At 39.6% G+C, this 22,457-nt stretch overlaps 1 protein-coding gene across 2 annotated transcripts in view; it reads right to left on the bottom strand.

Moving 5' to 3' along the window:
• Positions 1 to 22,457, bottom strand: part of LOC135486105 (serine/threonine-protein kinase MARK1-like) — a 136,985-nt gene that overhangs the window by 34,336 nt on the left and 80,192 nt on the right. For both annotated transcript variants that reach the window (XM_064768630.1, XM_064768631.1), the window contains exons 4-7: positions 13,861 to 13,919; positions 10,475 to 10,604; positions 9,666 to 9,811; positions 9,026 to 9,180 (exon numbers count right to left, since the gene is read on the bottom strand). In XM_064768630.1, coding sequence (XP_064624700.1) covers positions 9,026 to 9,180; positions 9,666 to 9,811; positions 10,475 to 10,604; positions 13,861 to 13,919 — 490 coding nt within the window. The remainder of the gene's footprint in view (positions 1 to 9,025; positions 9,181 to 9,665; positions 9,812 to 10,474; positions 10,605 to 13,860; positions 13,920 to 22,457) is intronic.

Here is a 22,457-nt window from a genome sequence, read left to right as displayed (position 1 = left end):
ATTCAGCATGGCTATATCATGGGTATTTATTATGGCCACCATGAGGTTAAAGCACCATCACCAGAAGTTTTTTCGGTATGACTACCTTTGGTATTCAGCATGAATACCATGGGTATTCACCATGATTATCATGGGTATTCAACATGGTTACCATGGGTATTCAACATGGTCACCATGGATATTCAGCATGGTCACCACGAATATTCAGCATGATTACCATGGGTATTCAACATGGTTACCATGTATATTCATCATGGTTGCCATGAGTATTCAGCATGGTAACCATGAGTATTCAGCATGATTACCATGAGTATTCAGCATGATTACCACGGGTATTCAACATGGTTACCATGGGTATTCAGCATGGTTACCATAGGTATTCAGTAAGGCTATCATGGGTATTCATTATGGTTACCATGAGTTACAAGGATCATTACGATTACGATAACAGGTACTCAGCATGATAAGCATGTTGATTCCGCATGATTACCAAAGGTATTCAATATGGGTACCATGAGTGTTCAGCATGATTAAAATATGTATGTGTATGGAAGTCTAAGTACATCATGGCAAAACAATATCCCCAAGCATTTGAAAAACACACAAATGACACCAAACTTCCTGTTATTTCTGACTATGACCTTTGATATACCATCATGTCGATTTCAGGGACGGGGGAGCAAAAAGCAAACACTGATTTCCCAAGGATACCCCTAAACAGACCTTTTGTAATACAGTAATCCACATTAATACTTCATAATATGTTTTAAGATTAATAATGGTTTCACAAAAAGCAACGCTGATAGTCTTCAAGCAAGTATATAGTTGAAAAATATGACCGCCGATATTGCAGGAAATGTTAGAAACAACACTTAGAGGAAGACCATCGCTTGTTTTGTCAACATACCACAAAGCTGAGATAAAATGAGGACCACTTAACATTATAATCACACCGAGTGAGATGACCATGCAAAAATGTCATGAAAATGCTGCATAATTTGTTTCATAAATCTCATATGAAATCAAGAAGGGCCATTTTGCTCCAACTGAATATACAGCTTCCTGGCCATTCTTTAAAGGCTCTGCTTGCATGCATGTATATGTGGTTAGAGTTGAAATCAATTAAAGGGTATTTATCCCCCATACAAATATTCCACAAAAGTGAATATTTGTGGGCAGTGAAATGTACCAAACTACTTTCTGTTACTTCAACAATAGGTTTAGTCGAACACAATGACGATTTTTGTAATTGAAAGATCTTGAGCTTGCAGTTTAGATACTATAGTTTCATAATAACAAAACTTTATCGTATCTGCTGTGTTGCACAGAAAGTGATTCCATGGTGGTGAATTATAGTTTCAATTTGTCCAAAATAATATCTTTCAAAGTCAAAGTCACAATCAGAATATGGGGATAAGTTCTCTTTAATCAATTGTTGAAAGCAATTTATACAGCATTTAAACCTTTGCAAGAGAACAACTATGTTTAAGTTGTCACACTTCGCCATTAGGGCATTTTGTCAAGCCCCTGGAGGCTACACCTGCCATCGTTCAACGTCAGATCAAGAAGTCGAAAAATGAGATAGGCATTGGAGTTGGCGCTTTAAGGGCTTTCTAAAACTCCCTATTGATGTTCCTGTTTCCGATTACAACCCTACATGTACCACATCATCAGACGGCAGCACAAAAAAATGGTGGAACTCAACTGGGGCCCTTCACCAATTTCATCCAAACACTGAACCCTTGGGACCACGAATCAAGAAGTTGACTTTTCCGGTGACCATTCCTGCTATGCATTGTATAAGCCAAAACATTTCAAGTCAAGGTTTTCTCCATGGTTTCCCTATCTTCTTTTTGTTCATTTCAGACTTAGATCTTTATGAATTCAGAAAATTTGCACCAAAGTGCAAAGTCAGACATGAAAAAAATCTTGTCAAACAATAAATTCATCATCTGGCAGTGCCGAAAAATAAAAAACCATTTCAGTAACTTCTCGCAACTGAAAATCCAAAATGTGTTTTATGCTGATATGCCACTGGCTCGGAAGAACCGGCACACCTGTTGAGCAGTGATCTTGAATTTCATGCCAATTTGAAACAGAATTATCAATTTGTAAGCTATAAAGCAAAATAATGAACTTGAATGGGTGAGCTCCAATTGTCAATTGCATGCCCTGACATGTTGATGACATGATATGTTAACTTCTGACATAACATGACATGTTAATTTCTGAAATGACTGCAAAAACCGTCGATTATGAAAGCACGAAAAAATGAAAACCGACAACTTGGATTACTAAGGCAAGTGCGATCATGCAATATTAGAGAAATAGAATCTGTTGAATTGTTCCATAATCTCGGATTATCAATGTCAGGCAGGGATGAAATCACCTTAAAAGTTATTGACAAAACGCAACATGCTATGACGGTATGATAGTTACCAATGGTCTGTTAACCACGCAAAATTGGCAACAGGGCTGCTGAAAACACCAAAATAGTCAAGCGTTGTTAATTTCTGTGACTTTCGTCAAGTCATGTTGTATAGATAAGTGCGGCTGACATCATCACTGCTGCATTGAACGGCAAACGAGTGGCCATAGATGGCAAAATGATGAGATGTTACATCAGTACAACGGCATTCAGTATAAACCCGTCAAAATTCTGTGCCTTTTCTTTTTGCATTCATTTCGTGTTTACACATAATCGTGAAAATATGTGGACAAAAAATGAAAACCTGATTGAACATGTTGAAAGCACTGTTTATACAGGGTTTTCACAACGCGAAAGCAAATTTTTACCAAAGTGGCAATTTCAGGAAACTGTGAAATTAAATGGCCATGAATATTGCCAGATTTAGTAACACCTGTGACACATACCAAATGATGTAATGTACATTTTACGCGCACGTCAGCCATGTTAAATGGATGTAACTTCATTGCTTTGCCGGGCAGAGTCACATGTTTACCATCCAATACGGCAGCATTAATGCTGTCATCATTAGAGGATAGCTAGAAATTGGGAATATGTTCATCAAAAGCATCTGGGCAATAATCTTCCTCAATGTTGACTATGAGAACTTTAAGATGGTGGGATGTCCTTAGGTGTATGGAGAAAATTCAGAAACTCAAGTCAGAAATCAGACCGAAAGGAGTAACATTTCAGCTATAACTGACCAAAATTGTTTTAAAAATTTGGTCACTTATCATGCAGATATAGTTACCATCAAACCAATGTATAAACTGAATAAAAGAGACTGGTATCAGCAAGAATTAATAAAGATTAGTCTTTATTAATTCTTGGTAACACGACATGATAGTGCAGAAGTATTTCTTTGCATCGTCTTTTTCGAGAAAAAGTGAAACATCATGAAAATATGGGAGCAATGTTTGAACATTTTGTCAAATAGCAAATAAACTATAGTTAGAAATCTGTTAAGTTAAAAACTGCAAATGAAGATTTTTAGATGACAACCAATACGAACAGAATATACAATACAGTTAAGTGGGAAGGCAATTTCAACCCATGCAATGAAAGTGATAGCACGAGATTGTGACAAATGGTATGGTTACTAGTCAAAACGTCCTTCAAGTATATAACACAGTCAAAACGTTCAACTTTTTTGTCCAAAATACAGCCAACCAGTTTTTTTGTAATTTGTAAACTTTTAGACATGTTTTAAAGAAATGTTTGTTTGTTAGATGCATTTGATATCCGATAATGACTCAACGACTAAATTTGTACCATAAGATAGGGTGACACTGGCGAAAATTGGGACAAAATTGTCCCAACTTTCAACCAAAGGCAAATATTATATCTAAACAACATGTTTTGACTCAGGAATGCATTGACTGGATAGCAATAGTAATTCAGGGGCATTCCTGAATCGCTCGCAACATAATTTTATGTTTAGTAATAGATATCTAACTACAATATTATGTTTGGACAACAAGCCACATGTATTTTTTATATCAAAGTATGTTAGTTTTTAAAACACATTAGTACATGTAAAACCTACTTTTACACACACAGCCATCAATTGTTGTTCTATACTGTATATTTTTATAAACAAAGCTGAATCCACATACAATTGAATAAGGCCCAACAACATCCTTTACCCATGCTCCATTATCATCTCGAAACACGAAAAAATTAATACACTTCTGTATAATTTAAAAAAACTTTAATTCAATGGACAGGGCTCTTCAAAATAAAGTGAGTACATCTCTTAACTGACACTTCACTTGAATCCCTCCACTGACAGGCAGAGGTGGATCCAGGCAACGGAAGTTCACAGGGCATGCACTCAGCATTTCTCATCAAAATTCCTGGTGATTTCCAAAAAACTTCATGGTCAGTTTCAAGGGATTTTTCATGAACTGGGGAGCGTCTGATGTGTCCTCCTTTTATCCGCCCCTGAAAGTTTTCTTTATATGATGTTGTGTTTTTCAAGTGTTGCTCACTCATTGGTGCGACGGATGAGCCCGGAGAAAAAAAAAACTGTAAAAAAATATTTTTCATGTGAAGATGCCGTACTTGGATCTGCCCCAACTTGCAAATATGCCTTCAAATGGCTATTTTTTGTCCTATTTCGAATATTCAAAGTTCTACAGAAAGCTGAGGTGTAGATTTCACCATTTCTGTCAAATTAAGCCATTCAAGGAGTGGAAAAGAACTAAAATCCTCCAAAACTCGGAAAGTCCCATCCCTGCTCACTACAAATGATGTTAACCTCTGATCAATACAGTACCACACTGACAGTATGACTGGATAGCACAACCTCGCACACTCAAATCACAACAACAAAATTTAAAGGTCAACACTTCAAGAAAGAGTTGGACTTTACACCATTTTATCGGCAGGTTACCATTTTGTTGCGTGCGGATTGCATCAAGTTTGTTCATTGCCAGCTATGACGAGGCTCCAGTAGCGAAACTGCTTTGCAAACGCACAATTTCTGTCACCATGACAGCTAGGCCTTGACAACTTGATTATTGATAGTGATTGACCACTCTATTGCATTGTGCTTTGCTTCAAGTAGCCAATTGTGCAGGAGATACAAAGTAACTGAGGAGAGGGGTGCCATGATTTCTTTTCTTCCAGCCCATCACCCAATAATTATTCATCTTTGGATGTTCATCCCACCTAAACAACAGTGCTAAGACCGCCACAAAATATTTTGGGATTGAAGGAGAATCATATAAATCCAAAGGCTGTGAGCAATGACACAAATCCATATTGACGACTACAGTCACCTATAAAAGGAAGCTGTTCACAGATCCCAAATCGTTCTCTCCTTGAGCACCACAGGTAGAGGATCTCATGCTGCATCAGCCAATGCATGGTATTATGTATTAGAAGGTTACCTGGATGAGTCATAGCGCTACCATCTGGCAGCCATTCCCTGTCTTTCATTTGATGAACTGCATGGTAAATTATCTTTTGGTTTTGAAGCTGACAGTTAGAGCTTTTGTCTAGACAAGTTCTTGCTCACAAATATCCCAAACCGCAGAAGTAACAATTCTACAACCAGTACCTTTACAAACATTTATCGACATCTAAATGATAATTCTGATAATAAATCCAGCAACCAAGCAACCAAATTGAATTGTTTGTGCCAAAAAAATAACATTCAAAACCCACATCAGACAAACTCGGGGATGACATTGTTGTTATTGTTCCAAAGCCCTGGTGAGGCAGAAATGTTGACAACGTGAATATCACTGTGATTGTAAATGTGCAAGGACAAGAACATGCAGTGTGTTAGTTCGTTTCAAAACGGAATACACTGAGGAGGAGCGCCGCCCTAGTGGCAACAGCTGGATGCTACTCGTGCATGGTCCGCACGTAGCATCCGAAGAGAAATAAGACCAAGTTACATTGCCAAAGATAATAAAAAATCACGCATGCTCAGTAGGTTAAATGTTGTGACCCCATTTATGTCAAGATCGCCCAATGATTAAAACTTGTTCTGAACCCCAGATGATCAACTTCTCTATATTCTGGTAAGGCACTCGAACTGACGATTTTCCTTTCCAGCTTTCCAGCTAAGTTCTGTCGTAAACACAGCCAAACTACTTTTGTGCTACCATCGCTAAGTTCTTTTTATATCTTAGAATATCTTAAAATGTGTGAGGACTTCACGCAACACACCTGGAATAATTTGTTTTCAATCAAATTATTAAATTAAATTCTAAGACTCGGTCAAGAATTAGCAAAAATCAGTGGCAAACTGTTGTCCAATGATAAGATTTTAATTATTCAATCTGAAAATCTGTATATTTGAGAATCTGCCTTCTTATTGCTGTTTAGAATGATGCGCATGTGAACCAGCACTTTGACCTGGAATTCCGAACTTATTGGCTCTTTCGTAACTCATACAACACCCCACCCCCAAATGCACAAAGGTGTAGAGGCTTAGGCAAAGTGTGTTGTAGACAATTTGCTGATAGCAGAGTCCACTGAAATATGTTTAGTGAAAAAAATGATTTTTGAAAGTTTTTCCTTGTCCAAGTGGAGTATGAAAGTTGAGTGAGGCCCAAATCAAACCCTTTAAAACCTACTATGGACAAGAAAATATTTTCAAAAATTATCAATATATTTTTTCGATAAACGTATTAAGAATAATTAACCTCCGCTATCGGAAAAGGGCCCACAATACACTTTGCCTAAGCATTGTAGTGCATTATAGTGCATTATAGTGCATTTGGGCCAAGGGGTGTTGCATATAAATGATGAAAGAGCCAATACGTTCAAAATTGCTGGTATTATGACCGCATTTTCGCTTTCTGTCTGAAGGATTGAACGAGGATCGCACAACACAATATGAGCAAACACAGTTCAAGAAGCCAAAGTCAACTAATGGTAACCCAAGATTCAAGAGAGATATACCACATGCTCAGTTATTCTCATGGGTCGACGTTAACTTACTTCGTCGTAGCCTTTTTCTGACTGCTGCAAAATTAATAAGCACACAGTGATTTGAATGAGAATGCCCTTCATGCCATACCAGCCACTACAGATTTTCTCGAAACGAATCTTCACCTTAAAACCTTATAATAGAGTGTTTCTGAATTTGATCTGAGAACGAGGTGATTTTTTCTCTGGTTGACAGCATCAAGTCGATTTGATTGTTTTGTATTTGGTTCCTTTCTAGGCATACCAGATATAAAAGACACTGTTCATTGCATTTTAGACAACTGGCACCACAATATCTGTTGTCAAGATGCCACCTCGTTCTCATTCTCGGATCAAAATCTAAACCTCTCTATAATCTTAGCTCAGGACCTTGGGATTTCTGGTTCGACACTTGTCGTCACCTCGGAATTCGGTTGCGCATGACATGCTCATGAATGACTTACAAGTTCTTATTCATGTGCATGCTGTCAGCTAGACTTGGAAATCTTATTCCAACTTCCACCGCATGTGGCTTAAGATTTAGTTTTTTTGGTTATGTATGCACATGAATGACTTCATAGAAGTTCTTATTTATGTGCACGCTGAGCCGGACCTGGAAATCTTATTCCAACTTCCACCACATGTGGCAGAGGCTGGAACAAAATTGATAAGATTTTTTTCTTTGGTTACGCATGTGCATGAATGAGTTCATTGGAGTTCTTATTCATGCACATGCGTAAACTGGACACAGCTTCTGCTAACCATGGTCCTGATTAAAACTTCTCAAAGAACACAGAATATTGAAATTTTCATCAAAATCTGACTTGGCTAAGATTTCAAGGTTTAGAGAGAAATATTCTGAGGAAAAATGTAGCGACTGGTCAAGCTTAAATTTGCTTATAAATTCTCAAGTACATATGGCTTGTTGCCCGGCGAACCTATAAAAAGCTATAAATGATGGCTTAAATAACATGATAAGCATGCCATGAATAATTGCGTAAGGAATTGCAAATTATTATTTTAAAGGCAGCGGCGGTCTGATTTCTGACTCGTAAGACGTCGACTCGCGCTTATGTTTATATCACCATTTAAGTGAAGACAAAACTAAGTGTCCATTAGTGGTAAAAAGACACCCCAATAATACACGAGAGGACAGCGAACAATCAACATCAGAGGTTCATCTAGACACGTTTCCACAACTAGTGACGATTTACTCGACTATTCCATCACAACAGTAACTCTATCGTCGACAAGAACACAGTCAATTTCCAACGAACACTGCTACAGCCTACTGGAGGTGCCACATGAAAAAGTTACAGCAAGTAACACCCACCATCAAGAGAGAAGCCATGCTCCTTACCAACTCCAAAGCAAGGCGAGAGTTACAGTCGCTATCCACCTCACAGCCACAACACCCCGCCTCAGAAGGACAGCGTCGGTGACGTGCACATATACTGCTTTAAACAGCCCATAGCACTTTTCCAAGAAGTTCGAAGCAGCAGTTAAGTGCACTTTCCATGAAACTCCATCCATTTTAACCAATGCCTGCAGTGTTAACCACTACTTATTTGGAAAAGTACAGGCATAGGCTGATTGTGAAACATGTAGCTGTTATTGCAGTATAACTTTTCAAAACATTTTGGCAGGAAAGGTAAAAAAGTTCCAAATTGTGACTAACAGGTTTCTATAAGTGTTCAACCAAATTTCAGGAATATTTTCAGTTTTTTGACAGTGGGTTACCTTTCCCACCTCACAGTGTACAGCAATGACAGCTCACTTTCAGCGAGTGTATCGTAATTGGCTCTCGTTTACTGAGAAAAGTCTAATATTTTCAACTCTGATTTTCCTTCGATATCCCTCTTGTTTTCAGTTCAATTCTCATTACCTCGACAGCTCAGAATTTCGAAATTCTTTTTCATTATCAAACACAGCCAAAACGTAATCTAGTCACTTTCCAAAACGTTATTTAATGAGAACATAATGAAACTCTTCCTTTCCAACGTTGATAGAAATTTGAAATTAATGTCATAACGAGAGCCAATCACTTGTTATAACCAGAATTGAAGAGCTAAATGTTAAAAATCCACGACCCCTAAAAAGCAAGTCTAAACCGCACTACATCCATCCACTAACCTGAGCTCTAGCCTGCTTGTCTTTGGGAGGGGAAAGATAAGGCTGGAAGGTGCATTTGCCGTTCTTGGTGACCCAGGGGTGGGCCTCGATCTCAAGCAGAGGGAGACGGAGTTCAGGATTGGGTTCAATGAGCTGACGGAGTAGGTTACGACAGTCTGCAAGAGAGGAGCACCCGCATACCATAATGAGGACTGGACCCGTTGGGGAAAAGATACCCTACTTGTATTGCCCCCAAGTCCTTGCGATAAGTCAGTGAGATATCATGACAACAATATCAGGCATGAAATATTTTGACAATGTTCGAAGATAAGATAAGGTCTGTATCTATCGCTGTTCTGATGAATTGGCCCAACGGTAATTGTTTTAATTTGTAAAATGACATCTAGACGCAGGGTTTCCTCCTGAGGAGAATGGGGGAGTGCCCCCCCCCCCCGCCCTCAAGCGTTCAAAGGGGGAAGTCCCCTAAAAGTTGAGGACCAAATTTCATGACTTGTGATGTAAATAAAATTGGGTATTTGGGAGCATTTTAATAAGTTCAGTAAGTCCATTACACTTGATGCCAAGTTTAAGTTTAAACACCATCGTTGGTGATTTTGGACAACCAGATCTTACTCAGGACTGTAGATATCCGTATTCTTACCCGTAGAAAGTAACGACATTTCCCGGTCATGTTTCTGTATTAGACCTTTCTGGATCTGCTGGAGGAGTTTCTGCCGTCGATACTGATCGGTGTAGGGGGTGGTGAATGGAAGCTTGCCGACAACTAGTGCATACATAATCACACCACTGAAATAAAGACAAGATTGTCAAAGGGACTCTATAGGCAAGTGCTAGGTAGGCAAGGTAAAGTTACATGAAGTCGCCGACAGGGGTCTCTCCGATCTTACAGTACGTCAAAACTATTCACGCTTGTACGAGGAATATATCTAGTAATTTATGAAACATGACCCAGTGCCCTTGCTGTGATAAAATTGGTCACCCGAAGACGGCCAATTTAACCTTCCTCAGTGTGCCCCCTTAAGGAAGAATATGACAATGCCTTGGCAGCTTGGTACATTTGGGTTCAATATCAATGTGACTTCGCACACTAAGGGTTTTAGCCAACTTTTACACTTTCACCCCCCAGGAAAATTTACCTACTCATTTCCTGTTCATCCCCTGTGCAGATCAGTTAGCTTGAGATTGGGCCTGTTATTAAAACATGTGGACATTGGGGTCTTATTCAGAACTTTGCGTATGGGAATTCCATCGTAATGACTCAATGCATCAATTGCTTTGATACCGAGTTAGGTGTGGGAAATGGAGAGGCATTGTGTAATTCCTGTCCTCGGATTTGTCTGATTTCGATAATTCAATGTTGTACAGGGAGCTGGGCATATCTTCCCATTTCTGCTATCAAATGAATCCTCCAAAAATCTGAACCGTCTCATCCCTTATGCTACTACTTACAGACTCCAAATATCAATTTCTGAGCCATACTCTTTCCCTGACGTGAAGAGCTCTGGGGCTGCATACTCTGGTGAGCCGCAGTGTGTCTTTAGTAACTCTTCTTTCGAAAACGTGTTGCTCAGGCCGAAATCTGAAAAAAAAGATTGATATTTTCTAATTATCTACCAAAAACCATCCTTGTAGTTCTACCAATAGTTAGCAGATGGCAGCACCACATTCTAGCAGCCTTGGAGATGAAACAGGAAAGATAATTGTGCTGTCACATCTTCAAGGTTTTGAAGGGGCAAAATCACACCAACTCTAAATCACCCCTTACGTTAAAAAGGGACAGAGCACAAAACCAGCTTCTATTGCAATAGGCAGTTGGCAATTCATCACTTCATCTGGTCAAGAGAGCATAGTGGTCTGGCCCGGGAAATGCATGCATGTCGTCTTTAGACTCCTTTAGTGTACAAAGTCTTGACTGAGATGGGAACCCGGGGCATTCTTGAAACTAGTTTGGGCGCTGAGCTAAACCAGGGGGCAACAGAAAACCGACAAGCTGCTAAAGGGGTGCCAAGCTGCTGACCCAAGCTGCTCGGTGCGAAAAACTTTTTTCAATCAAAAGATCTTTTGGACAATATCCTCCAGTACAGGCAACGGATATTGAACTCATCAGGCACGCACTCAAAATCACTGGTCAAATTGCCAAATCCATTTTAGCATCAGGAGACACGCGTAGCATAACGAAACAAAACTAGACAGAATTTCCATCATATAAGTTTGACGGCAACCTCCCAATTAACCCAATTGGAAAAGAACTGATGACACAGATAATCAAAAGAATCAGATAAGATGATATGATAAGGACCATTGACAACACTGAGGCATGACCAGTCAGGATATCACAAGATCTTTACCAGATGACCCCACCATTATCTTGCTAGAGAACTTTTATTTGATGACCAGGGCAGTATCATGACTGGCACAGTCCCAAGGAGGATGCACTTTTTACTTTTTGCGTAGGACAGATTTTGGGGTCAACTTTTGTCTGATTGAGCTGCTGCATGACTTTTAGCCATCCGTTGCCCTGGCGTGGTTCCAGGGGAAATAATAATGGGCCTACTTTTCATAAGACACAGATTTTCATTGAGGCCTACTGAATGCAAACCAGGAAACAGACTCTTCAAAATGCCTAAATTTCGAGTGGTAGGCATAATGTCATCATTTTAGACTGCGACTAATTACGACTGATATTCTTGCAGGATGTGACAATAAAAATCCCTATTCCCAAGTTCCATCCTGGTTTTGGACAAACTCCAGTTGGAAATCCCAAAACACGTTGACCTCTGACCATGACATGAAAACCAAAAATTTGAAATTTTGAGTTAAAAAATTTAAACTCTTCCTTGATGTTGATACATGTAGAGTGAAACTAAACAAGAAACTCTACCCCAAAAGTAAGGAAACATTGTCACATAAACGGGCAAATCACTGATATATTGTGGCAAATTCTAAGAAACTGTTGAATAGAAGCCTTCATACACCATATGGCATTTTGGTTTGTTATTTTTCATGCCTTAAAATATTTGGATAGACTCTGGTGATAAGATTACGATGCTCAACAAATATTATTAGTCTCCCCCTGGAGAAGTTACCAAAGAAAAACACCTCATCTCATTTTTGGTCATATTGACATAAACCACCCAATTTGTGATGGTTGCATGATATCCAAAAACAGCTACTTTTGCTTCAGTGATGGAAACCAAGGTTTAAGGCAAGTACTAACTTTTTAACCCCACAGGTCTATGCAGATTTACAAGGTCTGTAGGCCTACAGAGTTTCAATTTTATTCAGAATGACAAAAAAGTAGGCCTACCACACTTTCTGATATACAGTCGAACCTCTCTATTAAGGACACCCTCGGGACTAACAAGTGCTGTCCTTAATAGAGAGGTGTCCTGATTAGAGAGGTCAAATCAAATGGAAACCACCAATTTGGGACCAAAACTAGTGTCATTGATAGGGTTGGGTGTCCTTAATAGAGAGGTGTCTGCTAAGGGAGGTTCTACTGTAATTACTTCTTTCTTGTGTCGGCACTCTCTGCTTGCAGTTGCTTAGAGTGAATTTTTTTGCATTTTACTATGACTGGGCTCATATGGGTTAAGTGACTTTGTACTTTGGCCAGTATATTAATTTCTAAAGAGGGTTTTTTAAGAACAAGGAAAGGAAATAGATAATACAATTCGAAATTGAGCTTTAAGGTGAAAGCGAAACCAGCAAAGTCTAGCAAATTGACCATAGGTTAGCGAGTTGACGGAGAGCCAAAAAACATTGTGACAGTTTCACTGTTATATTGACCCATATGCCAAATGGCTAGCCAAACAAAATTACAGACAAACACAGTTTTTATACATACGGAGATGATTTATTGTCACAATACCCTCTGAAGTATGGCCTTATTTTCAAATACAAATTCAAATGAAGTTGATTAGCGAGAAATAATTACATCAGTACCATCATCAAGAGACTCAATGGCCAACCAAACAAAACCTTTTTGACATCAACATACTTCACGACAATTTTCATGAATTTACGGTCAAAATGCCCGGGCCTAATCAACTGATAGTACCCCATCGCTGACATATCGTGGCAAATTACGTCTCATTTGAACAGCGTCAAACACAAATTGACACCAATTACATTCAAATGATTCTATTAGTTCAATGACATGTCAAATATCATTTGAGATGAAGTATTTTTTTTGATTTTTTTTCTTCGGGGGTTAATGATTCATTGCCCTCTTCTGTATATGAGAGGAAGACCTCATTGCTTGAGTATTTAGGCCAACAGGAAACTTGGCACGAACAACTTCACAATATTTATAAAATGATAAATGGTGCATAGTTTGATATCATTAGCTGATCATGATATTTTGATCACCTGGGACAGATAATTGGACCTCGGGACAAATTCCATCACTTCTAAATTGAGACTGGCCAAGGACAAATAAGTCGCAGCAAGTAACAACCATCCCGGGCAGTAGTTCAACTGAATATCATCAGATGGCTCTACACGTTCCTATGCGAGAGCTGAGAGAGGTTCTGATCTCTTCTCCCTCTGAACTAGACTCCCTACTTTTGATGGTAAACACGTGGCCACAAACACTAGACTCCCTATCTTTGACGGTAAACACGTAGCCACAGACACTAGACTCCCTACCTTTGACGTTGAACACGTGGCCACGGACAGTAAAACAATGACGTTTTGTGACATCAAATGACATGAAATTATGTATGTCAATTTTACATGTGCACCAGTGGTGTTGTAGGCTACTGACGTACAATCATATTTTTTCATATTTACAATCATACTTGCTGGGTTCTAAAGGAGTTTTTATCACTTACCAACTAATTTGATATTTTTCTTCTTTTCATCCAACATGATGTTTTCCATCTTCAGGTCCCTGGAAATATACAAAATAAGACAATAAACAACTCGGCAACATATCAGTGCCCCCTTTCACATATTTAGGTAAGTAACTTTATTCAAGTAACTTCATCGATGGGGTGGCAGAGCCGTCTTCCGTTTTGGTATGTCCTGTAAGGAATATGGAAGTAGTCTTTCATTTTTGGTACAGTCCAAGTCACAACTGGCATCCTTCCTGCTTTGTGTTTGTATTATGCGCAACCTACACCCGACTGCACTGAGAGGTGTGTCAATGGTGCACCACTGACGAGGAAAAAGATGGGAATTAACGGATCTCAATTTATAATTTGACTGTATTTCCTGTAAGAAATGGAAAAGTAGCCTATATGGTAAGTGGTCTTCAGTTTTTGGCATGTCCTGTAAGATATATCAAGTAGACTATAAAAATTCTTCTTTTTTGAGATGTTCCCAAAAGAGTTCACCATGAATTAGGGTAGCTGAACCAGACCAGAGGTCAAAAACACATGTTTCTCCCTTGGAGACAGGTGTAACACAAAAACTGATCACGAAGATAAAATCAACATTACATAACAGGTCATCAAGTCTGCACTATCATTAGATCAATTTCATGAGCTGTTGACTTCATGAGACAAGTCAGGAAATGAAACAGTTATGCTCCCTGCCAACAGCCATCATGCTGCCAGCCATTAATGAAGTGCTAATCATTTCCTATAATTATGACCCCATGACCCCAATTGGTGTGAGACCCCTGGTCTAGGAGATAGCCATGCAGTTATCCAAGGCAGACAACCTGTTTCCAGGGAAACAGCCACTGCTGCTAAGTCCAAGAAGCAGAGGAGAGTTTGTGTTGTTATGTCAATTATATTTATGAAGCGAACTTCCAACTAATAACTACCAGTATTTACATGGCCTAACAAACATGCAACAGGCAAACAACATGTTACGATGGTTATTTATATACCTCATTTCCAAAAACATAATATAAATGACCAATATAATAAGTTGCGCATCATTTGCGCATTAATAAAACATTACTTTGCTCCGTAATGATACAAGCAATAAACAACTACTAATAAACCACTACTATTGAAACAGTACTCATTTTGTAGTAATAAGCACTAATGAGGGCAAACACTGAGAGCACTTTTTTGAGATGATCATCATCATCCTCTGTCCGCTAAGTGTGATTGATACCAACCAGTTTTAATGGATGCATGATACAACGATTTCCACATAATTTTTCCATTTTACTACGTTTTAAGACCCTTCACAGTTTCAGTTTATTCAATTTAGGATAGATGGCAGCGCCGTGATTCCGACTTGGAGGCCTTCGAAGAGCTTATTCAAATAGATGTGATACCCCTGTTACAAGACCACTTTTTGAGAAAAAATCTATCTTCTTCGGTAGCAAGATGAGTGAAATTGGTCTTTCCACTGACAGTCGGGTTTCCATTAAAAAAGGAACCTCCCTAAGCGAAGACCATGTTAGAATGACAACCTCTCTATTAGGGACAGTGACTCTGAGCTAAAAGTTACGGTTTCTCAACTATAGCACAAGTGTAATATGGATACCTTTACCCACTCTCCAACTTAAGACAAATGGGGACACAGCGGGACATTCTGAATCAAGATATGTAAAATGCATCCTCTAAAGTGTTAAATGTGCAGTCCCCGACTTCCACATCAAGTGTTCTCCAACCAACCTGACCAAACATGACATCCGTTGGGTCCCATTACTCAATTACCTTATCTGTGACTACAAGAGAACATAGTTAGCCCTAGGTCATCATGCATTAAGATAGCAGGCCCTATCTATCGAGATTCCAGGCCTAAGGTCACCGTCAATCTAGATATGAGGCTTCTTTAACAGATAAACAGTGAGTAACTGCCAGTCTCTATCAAAATGTACATATTACAGTACCTTCCCTAGGCCTAGTCCTAACATAGGTCAACTCAATTAGGGCCAAGAAATATCACTAAACCAATCTGATGTTTAGTTTCAAAGATTTGCTTGATTTTCATGTCACCTTAAAGTACTGATTTGATTAACCCCATAGCACCAGATCATACCGTACGATAGAACCTCTCTATTAAGGACACTCGTGACTGACAACTTCTCATCTGTTGTGAAATTTTCCAGTAGGCCAATCACCCCCCCCCCCCAATTGGATTAGGATGAAGTTATTTGATGTCAAACTCTCATACTAACATTCTCATCAACCCAGCCACAATGTTGTTTTAAAAGTTCCCCATTTCCCATTCCAAACAGTTTTTGGCCTATTGTAAATTCTAGGCCTATTTCCTGCCCTGCATTTCCGAATCAGGATGATGGAAACAGAAAGGAAACAACAAACTGAAATCTACTTGACAAAGCTTTTTTCTTCAAGTAATTGACCCAGTATCTGTGTTTTGGAGTAATTGTTTGTTTATATTGTTACATGTATGTCTCAGATGAATGTGTGATGAGTTAGTTCTTGGGGGGTATGACCATATATGTGACGGGTCAATAAGAGGTGGTGACCTATAATATACCTATTATATTTGCATTCTAGAGTTGGTTCTAAGCCCAGGCCCACCCTTGGGGTTGGAAAATAAAGTAAATACTTAACTCTGGGAACGATATTAACCCTTCCGCGATCAATGTACACAGGCAACTGACTAATGGCATGTAGTTGTATCACATCTCATTCATAATGAAGCTAAGTGTCTCAGCTAAGGTCATCAATTTTACAAATGGGATCCAAAATGTGTATTCACATATCCTTGGCCTCTACATAGTGTTCCAGAAAAAAACCTCATCTACCAAAACAGATAGGCACCAAAACTGGTAGGCCAAGGTGAGAGCAATTGAGTGAGAGCAAATCCATCTGGGAGCAGGCATGTGCTCGGCTTACTGGACTTTGCGCAATATTTCGCCAAAAAACTATTCTACGCAACGGTATCTAGGTGACTTTTCCTATTCATAATACACAGCCTGTCCATCCTAGATCGTGGTTACATGGGGAGTAATCGTTGTAAAATTAGGCCAAATGCAAATACAGTTTACGCGGGTCACTACCACTATGTTTACGATGCGAACAAGCCGTGTAAGTCATTATCCAGCATTTTTTTCATTGAACATTTGCGGGTACAGCGTCACAGGGAGCAGCATTGAACGGTAAACAGGTTCACATCATATTCAGACAACCGCTTGTAACGGCCATACAGGAAACGATTCGTATCAAAAACCGATCACAACTATTTGCTGAGAGTATACATTACGCGCATACATTATATTCAGACATTTGAGCTTCCAATAATTTTGTTAATTTACGTGAGTACATTTTCAACCCCGAAAAGTGTGATGAAGTTATGCTTTTATTTAGTAAAAATCGGTAGGTATGTCCAACAAGACATGTGTCTCAGCTGCCTGGGTGGGTGTGGGTCATCACTCAAAAGTCGTTCTCTGCAATGCATGCAAGCACTGCGTGTGTGTTTGATTTGTGTACACAATGTACGTTACCCTCTCTACTTCAAATGAATGAACCTCATAAGGGTTTGATTAATTAATTGTTTGTCGTACCTTCTTCGATCGAGGTCCGAACAAATTTTCAGGCTAGTGTACCGGGGTAAAAACATAATGGTCGCTCCCCCATTTCGCTCGTTTCGTTTCGTTGCGCAAAGTCCAGTAAGCCCATGTGCTCAGCCATTATACAATAAAGTTTGCTCATTATGGTGTCACCCTGAAAGGGCCAGCCAGATTCGGCTTATGTGACACTCTTAACCTCTCTAACTCTATCTCTATACATCATCTTGGCATAGTCAATTTGAAGAATTTTCTCCGATAGGCAGATGTGCTCTGGTGAGCCATACTCCTAGACACTATCACTATCTCATAACTTTAGGGGCAAATTGATTTTGCCATTTGAGTTTTCATCAACATTAGTTCACATTAGTCATGTTGACCCTAACAACAAACATATCAGTTTTGGTCCCAAACCATGTAAACACTTTTCTGTGGAGATGCCATTTACTTTTAACAGGAGCACGGCCAGATTTCCCCTCATGCAAACGATGATTTCTAAATCAAATAGGCCTAGCCTATTATTACCCTTGGGCCAGGCTGAAAAGCTGGGACACCAATAACACGAGCCAACATTTTGAAACGGAAACACCAGAACTGTAGATGATCACAAAAACGAGACACAGAGCAATCTACAATTCTATAAGATGGTAAATAAGCTTTTCAAAATTGTATCAAATAAATAGCAAATTTGGCTTAATCATCTCTCGGTGACACTGATTTACTGATAATCCATTTGAATACTGCCGATTTAACGACTGTAGTTTAACCAGGCTAGACTGAAAAATCCAGTCATTTCAAAGGCCCTCAATTAGAGAAGAGCCACTTCAAGACCATTTTGACAGCGGGAGGTCACACCTATCAATCAGACCCTTGATTGATTGCCAATCAAGACATTGGTTGATAGCCAATAAGCATTGATTGAATGGCTTATTCAATCAACTGACGATATCACCCGAACTTGTCCACTAGGCCTTGGAGGACTAATACAGACCCATTAGATCAACAACTACATCCTAATGCAAACAAATTTGGACATTTCAAGTGGACATCACTTATATTTGACACTGCTTGTAAATGGGGCCCACTCATTCGAAGGAATGGCTTGAGTGACTGTGTTGAAGGAATTCAAGTCCATATTTATGAGGAAACTCAGGTGATATTCAAGGTGGCATCCCATTCAGGGTAATTCTCTGATCCTGCCGATAATCATGGACAACGTGTGATTAAGAAGGCCTAAAAGGGACAAGGATATGACTCACTACCAGACATGTTCGAGCACAGAATACACTCTGCCAAAACAAGATACTAGTCAAATGTTCGTGAAGCTAAAAGTCATTTACAACGGCAGGCATTTGCAAAATAAAATGCTCATGAAAAGTTAACGGTTTCAGCAGGGATCAAAAACCTTCTTCCCTCAGGAAAACTCAACTACAACTGCTATGTTTTAACCTATCACAGGAACAGCCCCTCCCCCCAGCCCAAGGAGTTGCACGACTTAATCATTTATAAGCGGGTCAAGCGTCCTCTCGGAGGACCTTTCAAATGATATGAGGCTTATTGACTTGATATCACAGATCTGATAATCCCTTGACCTAAAGTACTTGCCTTGCAGAGGCTGTGATAGACTCCAAAAATATTGATACCCTTACCAAAACCTAAAGTTTCTTAACCATGATAAGGCTATCTCTCTCTCAGGACAATTTAATGTCATAGAAACAAGTCATCCTTATAATGACAATGCCACATTTTGATTTTGTGGTGTTTGGGTATAATACCATTTATCACACACATGTGCCCCCTCTCTCTCTCGCTACCTTCCTGCACACTGGGCTTATAAGGACAAACTCGCAACCAGAATTCCCGAGATAACTGTAGTAAAACATGTCAAGGAAATTCCTTTTCCTCTAAAGAGGGTTAAGGGTTATCAAATTATTCCACTCAATGGAGTATGACAAACGTAAGGATTATGATAAAGTATAGACTCCCTCTGGGGCTACGACCACCCCTCCCCTACAGGACGAAAGAGGAGAAAGGGCCCACAAAGTTTATCGTGGAAGGCGGTGGATCAAACTCGCTTTCAGACTAAAAATACCACGAAGTACCTCACGGCAACTTGAGCCCTTTCATCCATTGAAGAGATCAGAATTTCGACCAAACCCCCAAATCGTAACTCAGAGGAACCAATGCAACTCAACGTCACTTGACCAGCTAAGGGGACTTGAAAATATCTTTAGCCATTTTAGCAGCAATTTAAATGTGGCAAGTTTAAATAAAGTGGAGTAATTTCACAGGCGAAAGGCATCGAAGAATAGGCAAAAGAGATTTGTTTTCTTTAAATTGGCTGGGACTTGAATTAGTTGAAGGGTGAGACCTTAAGAGGGCCCAAGTGTCCGTGGGCACAAAAGGATTGCAGGGGATATCACAAGATGTTCAATAGGGGACAACTAGGTCATGGCCCTGTTATAGAAGGAGTTATGCTTGTTTTTCAAAAGGTTATGCCCGATTTGCAACCAAGGGTAGATATTGTTCAAAGAAAGGCTGGCCTGCCCAAACATCCTGCCGGTCTAGACCTATTCACTGCACAGATTTAATCGGCACACTCTCCAAATCTCCCCAGGCTTATTATATATACTTTTTGATATAAATAGAAATTAGCTGGCCCTTGGGTTCAAAATCAAAGAGTTGGGTATCAGAGATGTTGAAGGAGGTTTTTTTACAGGGCGACTTGCCCAGATCTTGTTTTCACTTGAATCAACTTGTCCGGGAGAAGGGGAGAAAGGAAACGACATGAAAACTCCATACCTGATTGCGATCCCACTGAATCATCAGGCATTGTTGTAAGAACCACAACGCCTCTCCCTCCCCCTTCAAAAAAAGATCTTGTCCCAATAGTTCCAAAAAGAGATTCCTTAAGTGCCCAGCAAACAAGCAATATTTGTGGCAGGGACCTGTGATTGTGATTGCAGACAAAAACTCTTGACGATAGTCTAAGTTGCTGCAACAAGAATCGATGATCACACCCAACCAAGATCAATATGAAACCAATGATTACCACGGAAGAGATCTCTTACTGTTGCACATAGCCATGATTATAATTGTAGGTGGCAGTGACAAAAATCCCATGTTTGCGTGGCGCTTTAAAACTGCAATGTGCAGTGGACTAGAAATATTTCACCAAGATCCAGAGACACTTTGTTCTCTTGAGTTTGATCTCAGATGTCATCGAGGACGGATATCGTCTATTCATGCTCAAATTCAAATGATTCTACTGGCCTGTGTATTGATAAAATTGCCCCCAAACATAATTTCGAATTCCATTAAGTGCTAAAAGGCTAACTGAAGTTTATATACTCATCAAAAACTTCTCCTAAAGAGTTTACACAGGTTTATCTATTTATCAAAATTGTCCCCAATATTCTTCTTCAATAAATTTGTGAATTGTTAATATTTCCGATGCCCAAACAATATGTTTTTCTCAACAATGTTCTATAGAGGATATGATCTAGGTCACATTAGGCGGTTTATAATGGGTCTTGAATGGTATCGTAAGCCCTCAAGGTTTACATCTGAAAATATGTTTGAGTAGGCTTTCACAGCTCAATCAATCCAATCACTCTTCCTGGCACTGTCCATATCGCGATACACCAGGATAGTTTTAGTTCAATATTCCAAGGATAGATGGAGACGCTATTGAATGCTGACATGGCACCTGCCATGCAGCGAACAATGTTAACCCTGTGATCCCCTCCCACATTCAGGGAGTCACCGCTCAAAGTGATGACCACCAGAGTAGGGCCAGTGAGGGGGTCGGTACTTACACCGATGGCTGTATCAAGACTGGTCGTGACTAATCATCTAAATGTTGCCATAAAAGTTGCATCTACACCAAAGAAGCTCTGCAGACCATGACCGAAAATATACTGACACGAGTTCAGTTTATTTATTTTAGCCATGACCCATTTCTACTTAATGTAGGAACTGAAGACATTGAATCTCAGATACAACATCCCCATTGAAGACAAATAATATTATCACGATTTGATTTTCCTGGAAGACAAATAGAGAAAGTTGTCAGAACTGTTGAATAAATCGGCACGATTTCTGGTTTACAGGGGACTCCTGAGCAAAGGTGAGCATAGAGATAATACAAAATGATAGCTGCACTTTTGACAGGACAAGAGGAAGTGATCAAAACATTGTGTCCTGATTAACCCTTTCTGCTCCAAGTGTCAAAACTACTAAGCCCTGCACGCAACACCATTAACCCTTTCTGCTCCAAGTGTCAAAACTACGAAGTCCTGCACGCAACACCATTAACCCTTTATGTTCCAAGTGTCAAAACTATGAAGTCCTGCACGCAACACCATGCACATGTACTAGATCTTGATTTGATTTGGGTGGGTTACCCTGGCTTGCTTACCCTGCCCCAAACCATCAACATTTTGTTTGGGGGGGGGGGAAACACTACTTTTCATTAAAAAGAGCCCAACTCTGCACTATTTAACCAATTCTTTTGAGACCTCTGGGTGGGGGGGAATTGCCTACCCCCCCCCCCCCCCCCCCGCTAAATAGGGTTTAAACTCCTCCTCCACATCCAGATCAGGGCAATTGATTAGGCCTAGGGTTCTATTAAGTATAAGAAATAAATCTTCCCTGGGTTAAATGATCAATTGATGCTGCATAATACCAGAGAAGTCAGCATGTCTAGATGAACTCACACATGGTAAAGATCCCGATGTTGATTTGGCAGGCAAGCAGAAAATCTCAACAAGCCAGAGCTGCTTTAATTATCTGTTATTACCCTGTGTGGGAGGAGGAGGACAAGCTTACTAGATTAGCTAATCAACTCACAACATTGGGTTAATTTCATTAAGGGCCTGCTCATGCCATTTGCATGCCAATTCCTACTTCGATGTACATACAATTACAGTCGACATTCGTTGAACTAGGCTGACGAAATGAGGTAAATTATAACTCTTCAAACTTAAT

This window comes from Lineus longissimus, chromosome 4 (genome assembly GCF_910592395.1).
Source record: "Lineus longissimus chromosome 4, tnLinLong1.2, whole genome shotgun sequence".
NCBI lineage: Eukaryota > Metazoa > Nemertea > Pilidiophora > Heteronemertea > Lineidae > Lineus > Lineus longissimus.
The sequence above is the reverse complement of the archived record's forward strand: the minus strand, read 5'-3'. Positions and strand labels throughout refer to the sequence as shown.